Source organism: Vipera ursinii (genome assembly GCF_947247035.1).
Source record: "Vipera ursinii genome assembly, chromosome: 5".
Classification (NCBI taxonomy): domain Eukaryota; kingdom Metazoa; phylum Chordata; class Lepidosauria; order Squamata; family Viperidae; genus Vipera; species Vipera ursinii.
This window is the reverse complement of record NC_139518.1, coordinates 59,922,090-59,942,674: the sequence shown is the minus strand read 5'-3', so window position 1 is coordinate 59,942,674 and position 20,585 is coordinate 59,922,090. Positions and strand designations below refer to the sequence as shown.

At 38.8% G+C, this 20,585-nt stretch overlaps 1 protein-coding gene across 2 annotated transcripts in view; it reads right to left on the bottom strand.

Annotated features, from left to right (window-relative positions):
* Nucleotides 1-3,422: 3,422 nt before the first annotated feature.
* LOC310641231 (disintegrin and metalloproteinase domain-containing protein 9-like) overlaps nucleotides 3,423-20,585 on the bottom strand; it is a 31,765-nt gene continuing 14,602 nt past the window's right edge. Inside the window, exons 12-22 of one of the 2 annotated variants that reach the window (XM_083364096.1) lie at nucleotides 19,580-19,751; nucleotides 18,248-18,337; nucleotides 16,226-16,421; nucleotides 14,830-14,935; nucleotides 12,432-12,606; nucleotides 11,235-11,315; nucleotides 9,486-9,591; nucleotides 8,717-8,849; nucleotides 5,811-5,904; nucleotides 4,869-4,918; nucleotides 3,423-3,894 (exon numbers count right to left, since the gene is read on the bottom strand). In XM_083364096.1, the coding sequence (XP_083220222.1) occupies nucleotides 3,681-3,894; nucleotides 4,869-4,918; nucleotides 5,811-5,904; nucleotides 8,717-8,849; nucleotides 9,486-9,591; nucleotides 11,235-11,315; nucleotides 12,432-12,606; nucleotides 14,830-14,935; nucleotides 16,226-16,421; nucleotides 18,248-18,337; nucleotides 19,580-19,751 (1,417 nt within the window). In that variant the 3' untranslated portion in view covers nucleotides 3,423-3,680. Of the gene's footprint in view, nucleotides 3,895-4,868; nucleotides 4,919-5,810; nucleotides 5,905-8,716; nucleotides 8,850-9,408; nucleotides 9,592-11,234; nucleotides 11,316-12,431; nucleotides 12,607-14,829; nucleotides 14,936-16,225; nucleotides 16,422-18,247; nucleotides 18,338-19,579; nucleotides 19,752-20,585 lie in introns of those variants that run through there. The other variant, XR_014492697.1, reaches the window with a different exon arrangement.

The window sequence follows — 20,585 nt, the reverse complement described above, 5'->3', positions numbered from 1 at the left end:
AATCTGCTGGCCTGTTTGTAAGCCTCCTAAGACAGAGGTCCCCAACCTTTTGGTCACCAGGGACCGGTTCCATGGAGAGAAGTTTTTCTGTGGACCAGAGGATGCACGGTTATGTGTGCTGCCTGCATCTCGCGGATGGGGCTTTGCTTGTTTGCGCAGAGTGGTTGCTGGCATGCTGCGGTCCGACCACGGACCAGGGGTTGGGGACCCCTGTCCTAAGGAATGGTTTATTGTGATCCTGTTGGTTTATTTATTCTTAACTTGTTCTAAGCCAGCAGGAAGTTGCAGGTCAGTCCTCTCTTAATGGCCTGCAATCCTCATTTAAAGATAGTAGCTGGGATTTTCAAGATTGCCATTACTAAGTGACACTGTGACATCATGCTTTGTAACCACATCACTTAGTGACAGAAATTACAGCCCCGATTACTATAGATAAATGAAGATTACCAGTAGTTCATTTACAGATAGCCAGTAGATGGCACTAAACATTACAATATTGCATATTTTTCTCTTGGAATATTTTAATGATTATACTGAAGGGTTCTGTAATTGGAAGAGAGGGAAATTGTTTAGTCTAACTCAGAGGTAGGCAATCTCGGCTTTTATGACTCATGGACTTCAACTCCAAGAATTCCTGAGTCAGCTGACTCAGGAATTCTTGGAGTTGAAGTCCATGAGTCATAAAAGAGCTGAGGTTGCCTACCCCTGGTCTAACTGTTGCTTTCTTGCTTTCTGTAAACAGTGTTTGCGTCAGGGACAAATCTCATGCAAGCGTGGGAAACATGTACATGGATGGGATGTACTGGAGGAGGGAATAAGGGAGTGTACAGGAATGATTGATGTCTCCCTTACGATGTAAAGACTCTGTTGTCTGATTTTCATTGGCTAACAAAGTTTATAAAGCAATGCTACTAACTTTCCAAGGTGTGGCACTTCTGGATGTAACTCTGCCAGCGTTCCCAGATTGTTTGCCACCCAGCCATCTTATCTGATCAAATAAAGAGCTGTCTAAGAAGCCTCCGCTTGAGTTATCTGATTAGATTGATATGGTATCTCAAGTTCAAGCAAGGGACTGCGATCTTACATTTCTATAATATGTATTATTAGAAATATTGTTCCTTTTTCATTGCAAAAAATAGTAAAGTGGTTTATAGACGCAGTAATAATCAGAATCAAAATACCTGGTTGGCAAAGAGGTTAATGATGATACGCCAAATTAAAAAGAGAAAATTATTTTTAAAAAACTTCGACTGTGGGTAGTTCTCGGTTAATGACACCAACTGGTGCTGGAATTACTGTCACTAAGCAACACAATTGTAAAGCCTGAGATGTTATGCCACTTACCAATGGAGGTTTTGGCACTTCTAGTTACCGTTCTTAAGTGAATCACCCTGAGTCATTAAGCAAGGATGTTGGGTAGTCATCATTTGCAACGCCCTGCTAGCTTCCCCATTGACTTCATTTGTAGGAAGCTAGCAAAAAGGTTGCAAATGGGGACCACATGACTCTTAGGACATTGCGAAAACAGCTCCAAATTCAAGGTACAATGATCAGTGCCACTTGGCTCAGAAAGTTTGAAAGATTCTCAGAAAGTGAGAATCACATATACACCGTACATTATCTGCAATCATGCTGAAAGTAATATTGTAAAAGAATTAAACCTGCAACCGATTCTTCAGGTCATTGAATATCAGGTTATTTTTTTAAAAGATATGCCATTTATAGGTTCAAGTTATTTTATTTTATTTTACAAAATGGTTCACAACTTTTGCCATTTTAACAGAAATTGTGCAACTGATTTTTCTACCACTAAATTACAAAAGTGATTTGTGCAAAACTGCAAATAACTTTATATATGTAAAAAGCTTAGAGCTTGATTGATTACAAGAAATTTCAATTTTTTCAATAGCCTCTAAAATACATATTAATATAAATTTTCAGACAATGTAAACATTAAAAATCATTTTATATCTAAATTTTGGCATTTGTATCCAGCATAATATTATTGGTTTGTTCATCAACACAATTACATTACTAAAAGGAAGATATTGAAAACTTCTCAAAAACATTTTGTAAATCAACTCTGAATAGAATTTCATATATGCCTGGTAGTGGAACGAGGTTGTCATATAACAGCATATATTAAATCTAGTGGACCATATATGCTAGTTTTGATTTACAAATTTGAATTGGTTATTAAACAAAGGCAGTAACACTGTCAGAATACAAATTGGTTTTTTGCTCACCAGAAAACAGTACTGTTTAATTAAATCTTTGGCTTAATGAATCTGTGCAGAAATGTCATTCTGTTTCCAGCAAAATTACCATCAGGGTTGGTATGTCAGAAATGCGGAATTGTTGCACTTTAATGCAGTTGAAAAATGATGCAAATTACTATTATGAACCTGAAATGATCTGACATGCTTAATGAGCCCAGTCAATTGTGGTTTATTCATTAAATTATAGTTAAGAAAACATGTCTATCATGTTTCAGCATGTAGTTGACCTTTTCTCTCATGTTAATACAAAAGCTCAACTGCATGCTGAAACATGATAGTAAGACATGTTTCCTTAACTATGATTTAATGAATAAACCACAATTGACTGGGCTCATTATCAAAATGGACTATCAAAATGGCCAGATAAAGCTATTAATAAAAATGCATAAATTTCACAGATGTGTAATAAGTATAATATGAAAACAGAAATATCTATTTCTGTGTTAGAAACATTTAAAATATATTTACAATTTACCTGGGAAGTTGAAAGAATATCCTACAAGAACATGATCATTTAAATACTTAAGGAAAGTGTGACTCCTGTGCAGTTGTGACCAGTATATATGTGGATCAACAATAGTGTACCAATGGCTGTCAAGCCATGTTTGTTGATTTTAGACAATACAAATCACTTTCTGATCTTTGTTCAAATAGATAATACCACACTGTAACCCTTCCTTCAATGACTGATGGATTTTGTAATGAGTCTTGTGCTTTCACATTGTTTCTTAATGTAATAAACCAACTGACTACAAAGAAGCAACTGCCCATTTTAAGAAATCAGAGCAACTGCATAATTAGTGGATCTGTCATAGATGTTAAGAGCAGCAGTCTCCCCCACGTTTTACTAGGATGATTGTACAAGAAGGGAATTTGTGTGACAGATTTAACTATTCCTTCCCCAGTCATGACCTTATGGGCATGATGCTCTCTACTAACCTCCATAGGTGTTTTCTTGTAATATTAATAATTAGTATATGTTAGAAAAGGAAAGGGAGGAACCTCAACCAGAGGAGAAAAGCCCTAATTTTCTCCTAATAAAAATTGCACATACATGTCCTACATTTTATAAGTCTGACATGGTTTCTGATCACATTTACTACAACATCTAGTTTGGCCATAACATAACATAACATAGCCATATGTTAAGATAAATGACTTTATCTTTATTGGGATAAGACCAGTATTACTTATAAAAGCAATATCCTGTGGCCTAGTAATTAAGGCCTAAATAATGGATTTGGTAGGGCAGCAGACCCAAAAGTAAATTTAATTTAATACTGTTTTTAGAAATTAAACTGAAGTCTTTGTTTGTATATTTCTAAAAATAATACTTTTAATTCATTTCACTAATACAATATTTTTTTCCTAGTAGCGTAAAATACACTTCATCATAACTCTTCAAGTTGGAGGACAGAAAACAGGTTTTTGTGGGATTGGTGGTCTTAAAGGAGCGTTTCGTGGAATTGGTGGTCTTAAAGGAAGGTTTTGTGGAATTGGCGGTCTTAAAGGAGGATTTTGTGGAATTGGCGGCCTTAAAGGAGGCCTTTCTGATATTGGTGGTCGTACAGGAGGTCGTTCTGGAGGTGGAACAAATTGATTTTGTACTGGTGGCCTAAAAGGAGGAGAACAAAACAGTATGTGGATAAGGATTTTGGATTTTGGCAGGTACAAATACCCCTGAAAAAGAACTTCTTATTTTTATTTATGTTTATTACTATTTCACATTTTTGAACCGTTCATCTCCCTCAAAGAGACTGAGCACCAAAGTGCTCAGTGATGTAACCACATGCACTCAGCAATACCCTACCTGAACTGGGAAACAGGTATGAATTTGTTCCGCTAGTTGAGCTAAGCCTTCATTTTTAAGTTACCTTAAACCAGGGGTCCCCAACCCTGGTCCATGAAGCAGTACTGGGCTACGGCATGCCAGCAACAGTCAGCACAAACAAGCAAAGCCCCATCCACGAGATTCAGGCAGCACACAAAATCACATACTCTCCAGTCCATGGAAAAACCTCTCTCCACGGAATGGGTCCCTTGTGCCCAAAAGGTTGGGGACCTCTGCCTTAAGCTTTTTTTACTTTAGTTACCGAAATAAAGCCCACCTAAACCATTGTGCAGGACATGAATGAAGTGCATTCAGATAACTACTAGAGCATATAAATGTATGAACTGCACATATGAACTATTATTTATTCACTGAACTTCTAGTTTCCTTGAGGCCTCAAGGCCTTCAGATTCCTACCATATAAACCCTGTGGGGTTGAAAGAGAGTAACTGACCCAAAATCACCCAGTGGTTGAGAGGAGATATTGGATCAAAGCTTCCTACTCCTTAATCACCACAACTTCATTACATGGGAAAAGTGTGCTTATCGCTGGAGACAGTTTGAATTTAATGGTGAACACCAGCTTCCATTTTAGCCATTACTCTCATGTGGTTGCAATAAATTGCTTTAGAGTATGCAGTCCCGACCTTCCGCTGGAAAAAAAAAATTTCACCTCTAGTTTTTAACATGTTCTATCTATATTTATATCTACATACTCTATGTGGTTCTGCTATAAAGTTATACCAAAAAGTACAAACCTTGGAGTTGGAAAGTGAGATATTGTAAAGACTCCCGAATTTGAAGTAGGCTGAAAAAGATAGACAAATAAAGAAACAAACAAATGAAATCATGCTTATGCTTTAAAAGGTAAGATTTTCTCCTGTCCAGTCATGTCTTACTTGAGGAAGCGGTGCTCATCTCCAATTCTTAGCAGAGGGAGCCAGCATTGTCGAAAGACACGTTAGGGCTCAGGTGACCAGCATGACTATACGCCAGACATGTCAAACACAAGGCCCGGGGGCCGGATCCGGCCCGCGAAGTGATTTCATGTGGCCCGCGAAGCCATCCTGGAAAAAGTGAGGGAACGGCCCCCACTGCCTTGGCCCTGGCCCAGAGACCCTCCTTCTACCAGAGACCCTCAGATCTGTCCCACTCCTGCCCAGGCCCCCATTGGCACCCTTGATGTGTATGATGTAGAGCTGGCCACGCCCACCAAGTAGGCCACGCCCACCCTGGCCATACCCACCCGGCCCCCTGAGGGCAACTGCAATGCTGATGTGGCCCTCCATGAAATTGAGTTTGACACCCCTGCTATACGCCAAGGTGCACGGAACTCTGTTACCTTCCCATCGAAGTGGTACCTATTTGTCTACTCGCATTTGCATATTTTCAAACTGCTAGGTGGCCAGAAGCTGAGGCAAGTAATGGAAGCTCAGCCCATTGCGTGGCGCTTGGGTCTCAAACCCGGACTGTCAGCTTTGCAGCTGACAAGCTCCACGTTTTTAACTGGTGAGCCATTACTCCCCACGCTTATGTTTACAATCCAGCAAAATGCTGTTCTAAATTTTGCAAACTGAATTTCTGAATAGAAAGTAATTAACTAAAGTAATAAAAATAAATAAATAAAATGCACAGCTGATATTTTGTACTTAAAGACCTTTACTGGTGGAAAATACTTATAATTGAAAGTACATTCTTACCCTCTTTCTATTTATTGGCTCTGGTGGATTTGGTTTACTTGGAGCATTATTCTGGTGTGCAGGTAGCGGTCTTCTTTGCTGTGCATTTTCAGTCCTTAAAGAAATTCAAACAAATAGTTAAACATTATATAAACATAAATGCCCATCTTGCATTACTTGCCCCAGATCAGCAGACATAGCTAAAAACCAAGAAGATAAAAAGTCATTGTGGATGCAGAGAGAGTATATAACAATACTGAATGGAGAACAATCACTGGTAAGACACATTTGTTGTTAGTTGCGAAGTCGTGTCCGACCCATCGCGACCCTATGGACAATGTTCCTCCAGGCCTTCCTGTCCTCTACCATCTTCTGGAGTCCATTTAAGCTCACGCCTACTGCTTCAGTGACTCCATCCAGCCACCTCATTCTCTGTCGTCCCCTTCTTCTATTGCCCTCAATCTTTCCCAGCATTAGGCTCTTCTCCAGTGAGTCCTTCCTTCTCATTAGGTGGCCAAAGTATTTGAGTTTTAGCTTCAGGATCTGGCCTTCTAAAGAGCAGTCAGGGTTGATCTCCTCTAGGACTGACCGGTTTGATCGCCTTGCAGTCCAAGGGACTCGCAGGAGTCTTCTCCAGCACCAGAGTTCAAAGGCCTCAATTCTTTGGCGCTCAGCCTTTCTTATGGTCCAGCTTTCACTGCCATACATTGCAACTGGGAAGACCATAGCCTTGACTATACGCACTTTTGTTGACTGGGTGATGTCTCTGCTTTTTAGTGTGCTGTCTAGATTTGCCATGGCTTTCCTCCCGAGGAGCAAGCGTCTTTTAATTTCTTGGCTACAGTCCCCATCTGCAGTGATCTTGGAGCCCAGGAAAATAAAATCTGTCATTACCTCCATTTCTTCCCCATCTACTGTATTTGCCAGGAATTGAGAGGGCCGGATGCCATGATCTTGGTTTTCTTAATGTTTAGTTTCAACCCAAGTTTTGCACTCTCCTTTTTCACTCGCAACAAGAGGCTCTTTAGTTCCTCTTCACTTTCTGCCATTAGAGTGGTATCATCTGCATATCTTAGGTTGTTGAGGTGTCTTTATATTATTCACAAGAACAGTGAAATAGGTTTTTGCTAATCAGCCAATTCCTGCTTGAAAAATACTGTAGGGTACAGTTGGCATATAGAACCAAACAAACAAAAAAGTATTTGCTTGCATATAAATGTTGTTTTCCCTGGAAAGAAAACGATCTGGGATGACAGAAACAAAGCAACTCAATACCTTTTTCAGCTGTTGGCTGGTTTCAGTTCAAATTGGCAAAAAATGGATTTAGTAAATTCCCCAACCTATCGGACCTGAGTTTGATTTTGGTACCGTTTTAGAACATTAGAATGTTTACGTTCCTTTGCTCAATGTTTGCTTTGGGTTTTTTCAGTTTAATTTAATTCAATTTAAATACTCTTTTAGAAGGATTCAGGCAAACAGTTTTAAAAAAGAACCATGATGATGACCTTACTTAGCAGTGCCTTACTTAGTTGGTTTTCATAAATAACTGGTCTGATAGGGTAAGGCAGGGGTGTCAAACTCAATTTCATTGAGGGCCGCATCAGCATTGCGGTTATCCTCAGGGGGCCGGGTGGGTGTGGCCTGGGTGGGTGTGGCCTACTGGGTGGGTGTGGCTAGAGTGTGTATGGCCTACTGGGTGGGCATGGTCAGCTCTACATCGTTTGCATCAAGGGTGCCTATGGGGGCCTGGGCAGGAGTGGGACAGATCTGAGGGTCTCTGGCAGAAGGAGGGTCTCTGGGCCAGGGCCAAGGCAGTGGGGGCCGTTCCCTCACTGTTTCCAGGATGGCTTCACGGGCCACCTGAAACCACTTTGTGGGTCAGATCCGGCCCCCGGGCCTTGTGTTTGACATGTCTGGGGTAAGGGGTCTAGCCTAGCTAATCTAGGATTGAAAAATCAAAATGGATGAGGGAAAAGCAAAGCAAAGAGCTACTTTAGTAAGACGCATTACCAATAGCCTAAAACAGTGGTTCTCAACCTTTTCTTCACCATGGAACCCCTTTAAATACCTTTTGTGGGCCCGGATCATGGCTACGGACCCCAAGGACTAATGCAAGATTTAAATCATAATATTTCTTCTTTGCGGACCCCTCCGATGACATCATGGCCCCCCATGGGTCCACAGACCAGAGGTTGAGAACCTCTGACATAAAATATTATTTAGTAAAAAAATATATCAGCAAATATATTTTTCTACTGAAATGATCATAGTTTGTATTAGAGGAATCGTAATTTGTAGAATCAGTAACAAAACCAGGATCTGAGAAAAACTAACCACTCTTAAAGAATACTGGCAGAGTTTTTCTTCTATTCATGCTGGTTCTGTGACTAACGAGAAAATACTCCCTAATCTTTTCTAAGACATTTTTCTTTAAAAAGTGAAAAGCCAAAGCATTACATTGCAAGCCACTAGTAATAGGTAATCAATTGTCTGAATACCATCGATTTCAGGTTTAGGAAAATAACATCTCTTATACAGACAAAGTCTAATTTAAAAACAGAACTTGCTTCTTCAGGCTTGCCAATACATCCTAGATTTTAAAAAACGTCACCATTATTTTTCTAGATCTCTATCTGCCTTTTCATGCTTCACTCCCAACATTCCTAAAAATCTTTACAAAACTTGCTCCCATTGTCATCTATAGATAATCATGTAAGGGTATAATTTCGAAAGGCTTCACCCTTTTTATATTTTATTATTTATTTAGTCGGTTCCATTGAATTCAGTGAAGGTTGCTTCTGCGTGGCTTGCACCACAACATTTAGTTTGTCTGTCACTAGGATTAGAAATCGTGTTTCTATTTTGAGTTTTTGACTTAACCTAGCCGTGTTCCAGTCTCAGTATTATCAGTTGCATGAAATTTGTACCTTTGATGTCTTCTACGTTCTCTGAAGAGACGCCTTTTAATTTCTTTCCTCTTGACAAATGCAATTGCAAGTAGAATTAATATAGGCAACACAAGTAAAAAAAATATCAGAAGACCATCGCGAAGGGATGTATCTAAGAAAGAAAATAAGCATTGTACACTTATTTAAATGTAGAATTTGGACCGTGGTGCTACAAGAAGGAAGGTTTAAATTCTCACCAAAATAAAATATGCAATTTTGGATATATATTTTTTCAATAAATGAATAAGTATAATATTTGGACCCCTTTGTTTAATTGGACTCTCTTTTTCTAGTTTTAGGACTTGTGCAGAGAACAAACCATAGGTCAAATTTATGCAGCAATATTGAAAATTCAAAAGGGTTTGCAAACATTTAAGCACCACTGTATATATATATAAAAAATATCAAAAAAGAAGAAGCGCATCTTCCCAAAATAAAAGACCCAAACTTCTAAAATGGGCATATGCTAACTTACAGCTATAGGTTCAGATTTTTATAATAATTAATTTCAATGGAAATAAAATCTATTAAAGGAAAGGCCATGCTGCCTTTTATTCCTAGTCTTCATTTTTTAAACTAGAATTTCTTTTTTTGGACAGTTGTTCAAATAAGTGACAGTTATTCACTTTAAGATAAAAGTGACTTTCGTCAAAGAAGACATAAATAGCTACCTTAAAAGGTGCAAAATTAGAGTTCAGAAGTGAGCAATACCAGATGGAATGTAAGAAAGAGGGATGATTCTTGATACCTATATGAGTTGGGCCACTATCTATGCTGCCACCATAGCCAGACACATCACAAAATGGAGGTGCCCATCCAGGATCACAGTGGCAATTGCCTTTGCTGTTACACACCTACAGGAGCAAAAAAGAAACAAAGTAATGAAATTACAACTTTTAAAGAAGTTACAGACATTACAATAATATTAGGGTTAGGATGTTATGTTTCTCCCCCAACCAGGTATTGTAAGAATCCATGCACTTCTCTTAAGGAATTTTATTGCAGAAGAACTCAAACACCATTATGAAAGAATTCTGTTAACAGCTGAATATCAATAGCGAGATCTATGAGGGTGAAGGTTCCTTCTCCAAATGTGTGGGTTGGTTTCTGAACATTTCATTGTCAGGCTAAGTAACACCTTCAGCAGAGTTTAGGGGATGTTGGTGTTCTTCTGTTTCTAAGGGCTTCAGGTGTGGGTGTGTCACATGAGGGTCTTGTGATGGGTCAGGTGTGAGTCATCAGTGAGTCTTATGATGGGTCTTGTGATGGGTAGGTTCCATCAGGTCAGGATCATTGGGAGGTGAACTGCTGGTGGGAGGGAGGGGCTTGCGTGGCTTGGTTGAGAATTGGTGCTGTCTCTGGTTGGCTGTGCAGTTGAATTGGATTCTGAGGGGTTCATAGGCTGGTTGTAGGTCAATGTGTCCATTGATGGAATTGATTGTGGAGTGCCAGACTTCAGTGAACTCACAAGCGTGAGTGGTAGTGTGACTGATTATTTTTGTGTTGGTCCAATTGAACTGGGGCTGTGAGATCTAAGAATGAATTCAATGTTCCATTTTTGCACAGTTTCTCCCACCTGCGCTCCCACCTCTTTTGGATGTGAAGCAGTGATGTGGTGTGGTGTGCAGATCAATATTTAACAACAACAGCTCTGTTGGCTCCATTGCTGGTACAGCACTACGCTACTAGCCTCCAAACAGGTGATTGAGCCAGCATTGGAGGTCTCTCATCTCTCAAACAGCATGCAAAATTACAAGAAATGTAACATTTGTCTCTCATGAGTCAGTATGAACCAGCTCCAGCACACCTCTGATAGGACACCTGGTTTCCATCCATCTTTTGTTAATATCAACAATTCCCATATTGTCATAGGAAAATAAAAACAATTGTTTTCCTATGACAATATTGAATTTAATTTTCACATAAGGTTTGTTTCTTGTATGATTAGATTTCCCATTATTTCTGAACTGGGCGTACTTAACCTGCCTGGAAATAAGTATTTCTTTGAGGGGGGAAAAAGTAGAATTTAAACATTTTAATTTGCCCTGGGCATACAAAGAGAGGGGAAAGGAAGTAAATGACAAAGCATGTATTGAACACTGTCATAGAGATTCATCCAGTTTATTCTTGTACTATGTTTGGATGTTGCATGTAAGCCCAAACAGATTTTTTTTTTTCATTTGACAAAACCTCCAGGTGTTATATATGCCTATGTTTCTGGAAATGCAAAATATTTTCTTGAATAAGATGCTAGCGATAAACATGAGCAACTTATATGTTCTTTAGATGAGGTAGTACTTTGGTTGTGATATAATGCCCCATAAATAAATGGTTAGAAATACTACAAAGAACTACCATAATATTGCTGAGACTCCACTCAGCATTTTTAATGAAAGCAATGATACACATTCATTAGTTGTACTATATGCCAAGATACTTAGTTATTATAATTTTGTCCCATAGTGAACATTATTATTGTAATAATATTTTAACTTACCGCCCGACCATTACACTTTTTCTTTATGTCACAGTTGTAACCCAGCAAGCTTGCATTTACACACTTGTAATCAATACAAGCCTAAAAAAGAGGGGGAAATAGTGTTGTTTTTTTTCAGAATGGTCTTTGAAAGCACACTTTATCTGCAAATGCACAAAGGTATCAAGAAGAGACTGTCAGGTTCAAGAGGAATTCTAAACCATATTGGTCTTCCTCAAGATGGATAGTTACCTAATACTGAATTATAGCCTCTTAAAGAACATGGTCAAAAAAGATAGACAAATCTAAGCCTAAAATGATGATGTTGGAAATGGGACCAAAGGATGTAATATAAGTTCTTTTAAGCTTCATCTCTTCCCAATCCATCACAGTGATGACAAATGATGCCCCATGTACAATAATGTCAGCATGCAAATACAATTATGTACTTGTGTCAATCTACAAGTAAACTTGCAATGTTTCCATGATTATGTCATTATGCACATATCATTACTTCCCTGACTATTAGTGTAACATTATGCTATAGAGGCAGTTTAGAAACAACACTGGATATTTTTATACAACATACTGAACAGGCAACCTACAATGAATAGAATGTCAATAGTCCTTCTGCCTCCAGAATCATGTGGGCAGGATTAAAAATTTCAGAGGATATTTCTTTGTTGGTCTTCTTTGTGAGACATTAAAACATGGGTAACCTAAGTCTTGCAGAGGCTAAATGCTAATGTGTCATTAAAAAGTGAATGAATGAATGAATGAATGAATGAAAATGAATAAATGAATGAATGAATGAAATCTCCCAAACTCCAATAATTGGGCTACTTTTACCCATAGTAGTGATTTTCATATACTTTTGCCTGAAACCCAAATATTTTAACCCATCTCTTGGAAAGTGTAACAATGTTGCTGATGTGCTTGTTACAACTCCCAGCAGGGAAGGAAGAAGTGCAACTTCTCAACTGGAAAAGTTTGCTGAATTCTATATAAAGTTTTATATTAAATAATAACATGGCTTCTTGATTTTGGCTTAGCGTAAAGAAAATAGTCAGCCACTACTGCATGTAAATCATGCCTAGGAGTAACAAATTAACATAACAAATTGTGCCTCAGGGCAAAGTGCAATCTTGGCCAATGATTCGGTCAATAAGCAAGGTGTGATCTGAGGCTACACAGTTGTAAGATGCAGAAAACTCTTACTTTTCCTTCAGCACAAGAAGTGCCTTTATGAACCAGTGCTGGATCGGGAATATCTGATCCTAGATTAAATTCAGTAGACACACATGAAATCCCACCTATATTCTGGAAATACAACTGGGACGGGAGATTCTCTTGTTTGAAAGATGTACAATGGATCTTGCCACACAAACTATTGCTGCAAATGGTAATAATATACAAACATAAATAAAGAATGATAAAACAGTATGATAAATACAAAATGCTGCCTTCCATGTTTTAATGTTGAGCGATCATACATGCTTGTTCAAGACTTTCACTAGACTTGAGATTTATAAAAAACAATGTTGAACAAAAAAAAATGTAGATCTATAAATAGGCAGAAGTCACAGATTATCAACTTTAATACATTCAGTTCCAGTTGGCCAACTATGGAAGGCAAGATAGTCCTCACTTAGCAACCGCTCTGAACAGTGACAGTTCAGTTAGGAATGATGCTAAAAAAGTAACTTTGTGACCAGTTCCCATACATACAACCGTCACAGCACCTCGCTTTCTCTCCGTCTATCTCCCTCTCTCTGTGTGTCATGTCAGTTGGTATATGCTGCCTTATGTAAAATCATAAGCACAGTTTTGGTCACATGATTTTTCACTTAGTGAATGCTTTCACTAACAACCAAGTTGACAGTCTCAATTGCTAAATGACTACCTGTCTCGCTAAAACGTCCTTTCATATGGCTGAAGTTTCAATTTTCCATGGTTAAAAGAATAGAATAAATAATCTGTGTCAACTATTCATTTCCACATCCTTTTACCAAAGGTTCGTCTTCCTCCACTAAGGCTTATCATTCCAAATAAATGTGTAAGGTTCTACAGTAAGACGAGCCATCTGTATCAGGTCCAAAGACCATTCTAATTTAGTATTCTATGTTACTGAATTCTTCATTGATAGATACATCAGGAAATTAGCAAGCAGGACTTTGGTACAAAACATCTTTTGTTGCAGATATCCTAAGACTTGACACTTGATTTTTGAGGTATTATATGTTTATCAAGACAAGTAGCTTGATTCAGAAGCGCACTTCTGAAAACACTGCCTGAAATTACTAGAAGAACATTCTGAACAACTGTTTAAAATAATTTAATAAAACAAATTAGTGTCAAGAGCGGAGGTGGGGGTCCCTTTATGACTTGTGGACTTCAACTCCCAGAATTCCTGAGCCAGCCTGAGCTAGGAATTCTGGGAGTTGAAGTCCACAACTTCAAGGGCCATAGTTTTCCAACCCTCTTCTAGAGCAAAGAAAAAACCTTTCTAGTGGTGGCTTCTATTACAATCCAGTAATTTAAATGTAGATACAATGGTTAGAAGTGATGCCCAAGTGTGGCCAATTGTGTGCTTTATAAACCTTGGTTTATAAAGATGCTGATAAATGCTGGGATTTTGTTACCCCACCACTTGCAGATACTCTTCAACAATGATATGCTGGTCTACATAAATACATTAGTGGTAGTCCAGAATTGTTATTTAACATTAAGAAAACAACTATATCCTGATTTATTAAACTATGTAATGGTTGCAATTGAATCTTGTAATTTGAATATACAGGTAGTCCTTGACTTACAAACACAACTGAACCCCAGGTTTTTGTTGCTATATGAGACATTTTGTTCAGTGAATTTTGCTCCATTTTACCACCGTCCTTGCCACAGTTGTTAAGTGAATCACTGCAGTTGTTAAATTGTTAAATGAATCTGGTTTTTCCATTGACTTTGCTTTTCAGAAGGTTGCAAAAAATGATCACATGACTTTGGGACAATGCAATGGTTATAAATGTCAGTTCCCAAGCAGCTGAATTTTGATGATGTGACCATGGGAGATGATGCAGTGGTCACTTTTTCACTGCCATTGTAACTTTGAACAGTCACTAAATGAACTGTAAGTCAAGAACTACCTGTCATAGCAAATTTTGTCTTAGTGAAGTAGGCTATTGGTAATTTTCTTTAGGAGTAGAAGGAAAAAGAAGAAAGAGTCCAGAGCTATGACTCTGAATAGCAATAGCAATAGCACTTAGACTTATATACCGCTTCATAGTGCTTTACAGCCCTTTTTATGTGGTTTACAGTCAGCCTATTGCCCCCAACAATCTGGGTCCTCATTTTACTGACCTCGTAAGGATGGAAGGCTGAGTCAACCTTGAGCCAGTGAGAATCAAATTGCCGGCAACCAGCAGCCAGCAGAATTAGTCTGCAGGACTGCATTTTAACCACTGCACCACCACAGCTCTTAATAATAATAATCACATTGCTTATGATCCAGATAAGAACATTCAGTTCAATGGGACTTAATCCCTAACTAAGAGTGCATAGGGTCATAGTCTGAATGTGCCTTCAGAATATAAAACATTTTTTTCTGATTACTTACGCTTGGGAACATTTTACAAAATTTGCCCCCTTCATTCCACAATTGCCAAATCTGTCTCCTTTGCTATTGGCTGTTTCAAAGCAAACATTAGGTCCTTTCTTTGCTCCTACAAAATAAAATGAAACAACTCTGACACAAACAATGGATCACTACATCCTCTTGGCATCCCCGTAACACATAAATCAACAAAATCCCCACAAAATCTCTTAAGAAAACCCAAAGATCACGTAAACAAAGAATGGGAATCATCGACTACATGCAGTATAAAGACTGTAACAGGCATTATTTAGAATAGACAGGTAGAAAATTGGCAGAATGCATCCAGGAACACCAACTGGCAGACAGAAGACATGATTCTTTAATATCTCAACAGAGAAAAACTCAAATTCTTTAATCTCTCAACACAGAAAAACTCATTTTTTAAAATCTCTCAACATAGGAAAACTTAACCAGTTTCAACTGGGAAACGGTATCACTTTAGATCAAGCCAAATTGAAAAATTCCTGGAAATTTGACATTCTGAGAAACCATCTATCAGCACATGTAGAAATAACCTCATCAATGAGCTACAGGTAGTCCTCGACTTACAACCACAATCGAGCCTAGAATTTCTCTTGCTAACAGACACAGTTGTTAAGTCAATTTTGTCCTAGTTTATGACCTTTCTTGTCACAGTTGTTAAGTGAATCATTGTAGTTGTTACATTAGTAACATAGTTGTTAAGTGAATCTGGCTTCCCCATTGACTTTACTTGACAGAAAGTCACAAAAAGGGATCACAGGATCCCGGGATATACTACAACTATCATAAATGTGAGTCAGTTGTCAAGCATCCAAATTTTGATCAGGTGACCGTGGGGATGCTGCAATGGTTGTAAGTGTGAAAAATGGTCTTAACTCACTTTTATTCAGTGCAGTTGTAACTTTGAATGGTCACTAAATGAATGGTTGTACGTTGAGTACTACCTGTATTTAAAGGACTTAACTAAAAGTTAAGGAAGGAAACAAACATCCTATCTAGCAACCAACACCCGAATAAGCAGGAAACAACACCAGATAAATGACCAGGGAAGAATAATATCCTAACTAAGAAACTATCAAGAAAGTAACCACACCCCAACCAAGATTGACAGGGCAAACAACTAGCAAACCTCACTCTTCCACACACTGATGACATTACTTAGCTTGGTGACAAAACATCTATAGGAAAGCAACCAAGCTTGTAGAACACCAAGAACTCAACAGATCAACCCCAAATTAAATGTATTCTTTACTACTGGAATAAAAAAAATCATTTTGAAATAATAATCATCCACACTCCAAACCATAAACACTTTCTACATAACTTCTGCCAGTTTATTATTGGTTCTATAAGTCACAAATGATTTAAACTGTACCTTTTCCAAAGAGGGATTCACACTGAGAATCATAATTCTCGCAAATTCCACTATAACAGTAATCTTTCATATTGTTACATGGGTAGCCATCCATGACATACACGTCTTCTGGACAGTCAGAAAAGGTCCCATTGCAATATTCAGGGAGATCACAGATATCTGATTTTGGTCGACACTCCACTCCTGCTACCTTGAACTTGAAAACAATTGTATTGATTTTAATGATTTCTAATTGTAATACATTGACAGCTTTCATATGCCTTTAATGATATGGGAGAAGGAGAAAGAGATTTGTGAAAAGGAAAGAGCTGTTGGAATAATTCCTGGGCCAAACCACTGGAACAGTATGCCAAAGATCAGGTTACTAATTGTATAGAAAAAAAAAACCAAACCCACAAGATATACTGCTGTTTCAGTTACAATCTCTTATATTACACCCAACAACCAACATTTATTGCCTGTAGCAGCACAGTCACATGGCTGCAGTGAAATGCAAAGGTATCAGTCCTTGAGCGAGCAGAATTAGACTATCCACATTGCTGATCTGTATGGTAGCTCAGTACCAAAGTCAGTTGGTGCAGTTGCCCTTACTTGAATATAGAACAGCAACTGCTGGATTTCTCCAGCTTAGATTTCTTTCTTACTAAGCATATTTACCAGCTTAGCCTCCCTACATGACGATGGACGAACAGTTGGCACAACTGATCCCACAGGATTACTGTAAAGGATTGGTGTGAAGAAGGATAGATGTCTCCTTGAGCTTTGGGAGGAAGTCAGGCTATAAATAAATAAGTTAGTTAATTAATTAATTAATTAATTAATTAATTCAGACTGTATTATTACAACTAGGGTACGGGACCTTGGAGAGAAGCTCACCGCCCAATAAGCAAGGAAGTAGGATAGCTACAGATATAGACACATATGGATATATTTTCATATATCTAGCTGTTGGATTTTTCAGACATGATCATTCCTTTTTTCAATTCCCTCCCTTCCTCCTTCTTTCTCCTTCTGAGAATATAAATAATTTACTGGAAAACTAGAATGTATGTATGTATGTATGCATGCATGTATGTATGTATTCAAAGTGAACTTTCATTAGAATAGACCTGAAGCAGTCAGCTAACTTTTATTTACTTAATTTCTATTGTTGCCCAACTCAACTAAGTGACTCTGGGCAGCAACTAATCCTTGTTGTGTGACATACACAAATACACAGTTCTAAGAAATTGCATTTGTCTTCTCTGGGATTGTCTATTTTTTGCATTCTTTTGCCATCAAATCTTATTGGAGTTTCAGATAGATCTTAAGTGATACATACAGTATAAGAAATTTGAATGCACAAATACCAAACTTTGGTGCTTGTTTCATTTGTTGTATTTAAAAGATCATCCCATATGTGATATGCTACACCAGGGGTGTCAAACTCAATTTCATTGAGGGCCGCATCAGCATTGCGGTTGCCCTCAGGGGGCCGGGTGGGTGTGGCCTGGGTGGGCGTGGCTAAAGTGTGTATGGCCTGCTGGGTGGGCATGGCCAGATCTGAGGGTCTCTGGCAGGAGGAGGGTCTCTGGGCCAGGGCCAGGGCCAAGGCAGTGGGGGCCGTTCCCTCACTGTTTCCAGGATGGCTTCGCGGGCCGCATGAAACCACTTCATGGGCCAGATCTGGCCCCCGGGCCTTGTGTTTGACATGTCTGTGCTACACAATAGAAGATCCATCCTTTCTGCACGCATCAAAGCAGTAAGGTTTTGATAGTGTAATCACAGATGCCATCCTGAATTTTTCTGATCTCCCTCTAATGCTCAGGCATGTAACAATAATAAGATGTTACTGTATACATAAACACATGCATACAATATTCATGGATTATCATAAATTCAAAACAAACATACTTTAAGAATATATTAACTCTGCAATTCTATGTATATTTAAATGTTGGGGTAAACCTGCTGAACATGTAATACAAAACATGCAAGCACAGGATTGTACTGCACATCTACACAAAGGATCATCTATTTTACCTGACACTTTTCACAGCACAATCCTTCAGCACATGCTGATCCACGTGTTAGCTTGCAGCTGGCAGCATCACAACAAGGATTGGTACATTCCTGTCAAGAAAATGACTTTGGTGAGATATTCCATGATCAACTGTTGAAGAAAACTTCCACTGGACTCAATAAGATTAATATTCTCCCCATTGGGATGTGACTAAAGGAATTTTAATAAACATTCCTGCAGAACTTTGCTTTTTAATCGAACCATTTTTTAAAAAAAACAACCCACCCATTTATAATTATATAGTAAACCAGTGTTTTATAAACACCTGAAAAGTGCTCGTTGGTGAGGAACCTTTTTTTCTAATGTGATTACTGCAAAAATTTTACTTCATATCATTAAGGGAAGATTTGATAGAGGAAAACAAAACTGCATGGACAGTGGCACAGATCAGTGGCATTCTCTGTGTTATCGCCATGAGGCTAAACAAGATAGAAACTTTTTGTCAATCTATAGTATGCTTATCTTCAAAAATTGCATTGTGGTTGTATTAGGCCAGGGATCTTCAAACTTGGCCCTTTTATGATGGACTTCAACTCCCAGAATTCCTCAGCCAGGCAGACTGGCTGAGGAATTCTGGGAGTTGAAGTCCACAAGTCATAAAAGGGACACGTTTGAAGACCCCTGCATTAGGTATCAAAGTACCACTGAGGATCAAAGTATAGCAATGAGCCTGGCATTAGTGTGCAATGCTTCATTTTCAGTTCCAAAAACCTGTAAAGGTAAAGGTTCCCCCGCACATGCGTGCTAGTCATTTCCAACTCTAGGGGCCGATGCGCATCTCCGTTTCAAAGCCGAAGAGCCAGCGCTTGTCTGAAGACGTTTCCGTGGTCATGTGGCCGGCATGACTAGACGCCAAAGGCGCACAGAACGCTGTTACCTTCCTACCGTAGTGGTTCCTATTTTTCTACTTGCATTTTTACGTGCTTTCGAACTTCTAGGTTGGCAGAAGCTGAGACGAGTAACAGTCGCTCACTCTGTTACGCGGCACTCGGGATTCAACCCACCAAAAACCTGTGGTGGGACGCAAATGCAATATCTATCTATATCTCCTTAAAGCAACTGTGAATTTTCCTGATTTCTAAAAAGGATGAGCCTGTGGATCCAGAAAAAGACGCAGCTGCACTAAGGAGTTACATAAAAATCTTTGTAGGGTTAGCCCTAACCCTAACCCTAATCCTCACTTAGCATTTTAGAACAGAATTTGGAGCTTTGCATAGGCCTAGTATTGATGCCTATGTGTGTGTTTAATTCTATCGTATCAATATTTTAAAATATAAATATAAATTACCTACTTTTGGAGTGCCACAATCACATTCTTCATTCCTATCCACAATGTTATTGCCACACATGGGCTCTGTAAATATATCACTTGGCTTTGGAGAATTTCTGAGACAGCTTCCTCCGCCTCTCAAGATAAGTTGCTCAAAATCACTAGAGCTGCAGCTGCTGAAGTTCCTGGACCCACTAGAAAGAAAATTTTTTCCAGGATATGGAGTAACCTATTTCCCATTTTGTGCCTCAATTTTACTGAGTTTACATTTCTACAGTTGTACTATACTTCATCGTAACACTAAAGTAATGTTTCCCCACCTCAAAATAAGCCCGTTTATAACTCCGAGAGGGTACATGATATTGTGAGCCAGAAACTGGCCAATTGTTGAAATGGGGAAATATATAAAAACTGCATTGTAATTCCTCTAATAGGCTTGTCATAATTAAAAAAAAAAGAAAACTTCAAGTCTGCCCCCCAATCCAGATAAGGATGAAAAGCCCAGCTGTCTCCACCCAGATGATCCCTCGATTTTCCTTTAAAACAGAAGTGTCAAACTCGCAACGTCACGTGACGTGTCACGACGTATTGTGACTTTTTTTTGCCTTTGCTGGCAATGGGATGGGTGCGGTTTCACTATGATGCATCCGGCCCGTGGGCCAGCAGTTTGAGACCCCTGCTTTAAAAACATTAGGCCACTTTCATAACTTGCACATGTGTCTCAGATTGATGAGTCACAATGAAAGCTATGACTTCATTTTTTCCCTCTGGCAGCACTTCTTATTCACGACTTGGCACCATGTAAATTAGCATCCGTTAACAGTCTTCCAAGGGTGGGGAATCTCCATCCATTGTTTGTCTGCCATCTCTAGGGTAAAGATTCAGGCTATGATTGTGCTCTGTCATTCAGAAGCTTCCCGCTCAGTTCAAGATTTTAAAATGAGCTGCTCCATATGGAATCTGTTACTTAGGCCTATCCTAATTTATCACCTCTGCCCAGATCATTTTGCAAAGAAACAGCAGTTCAT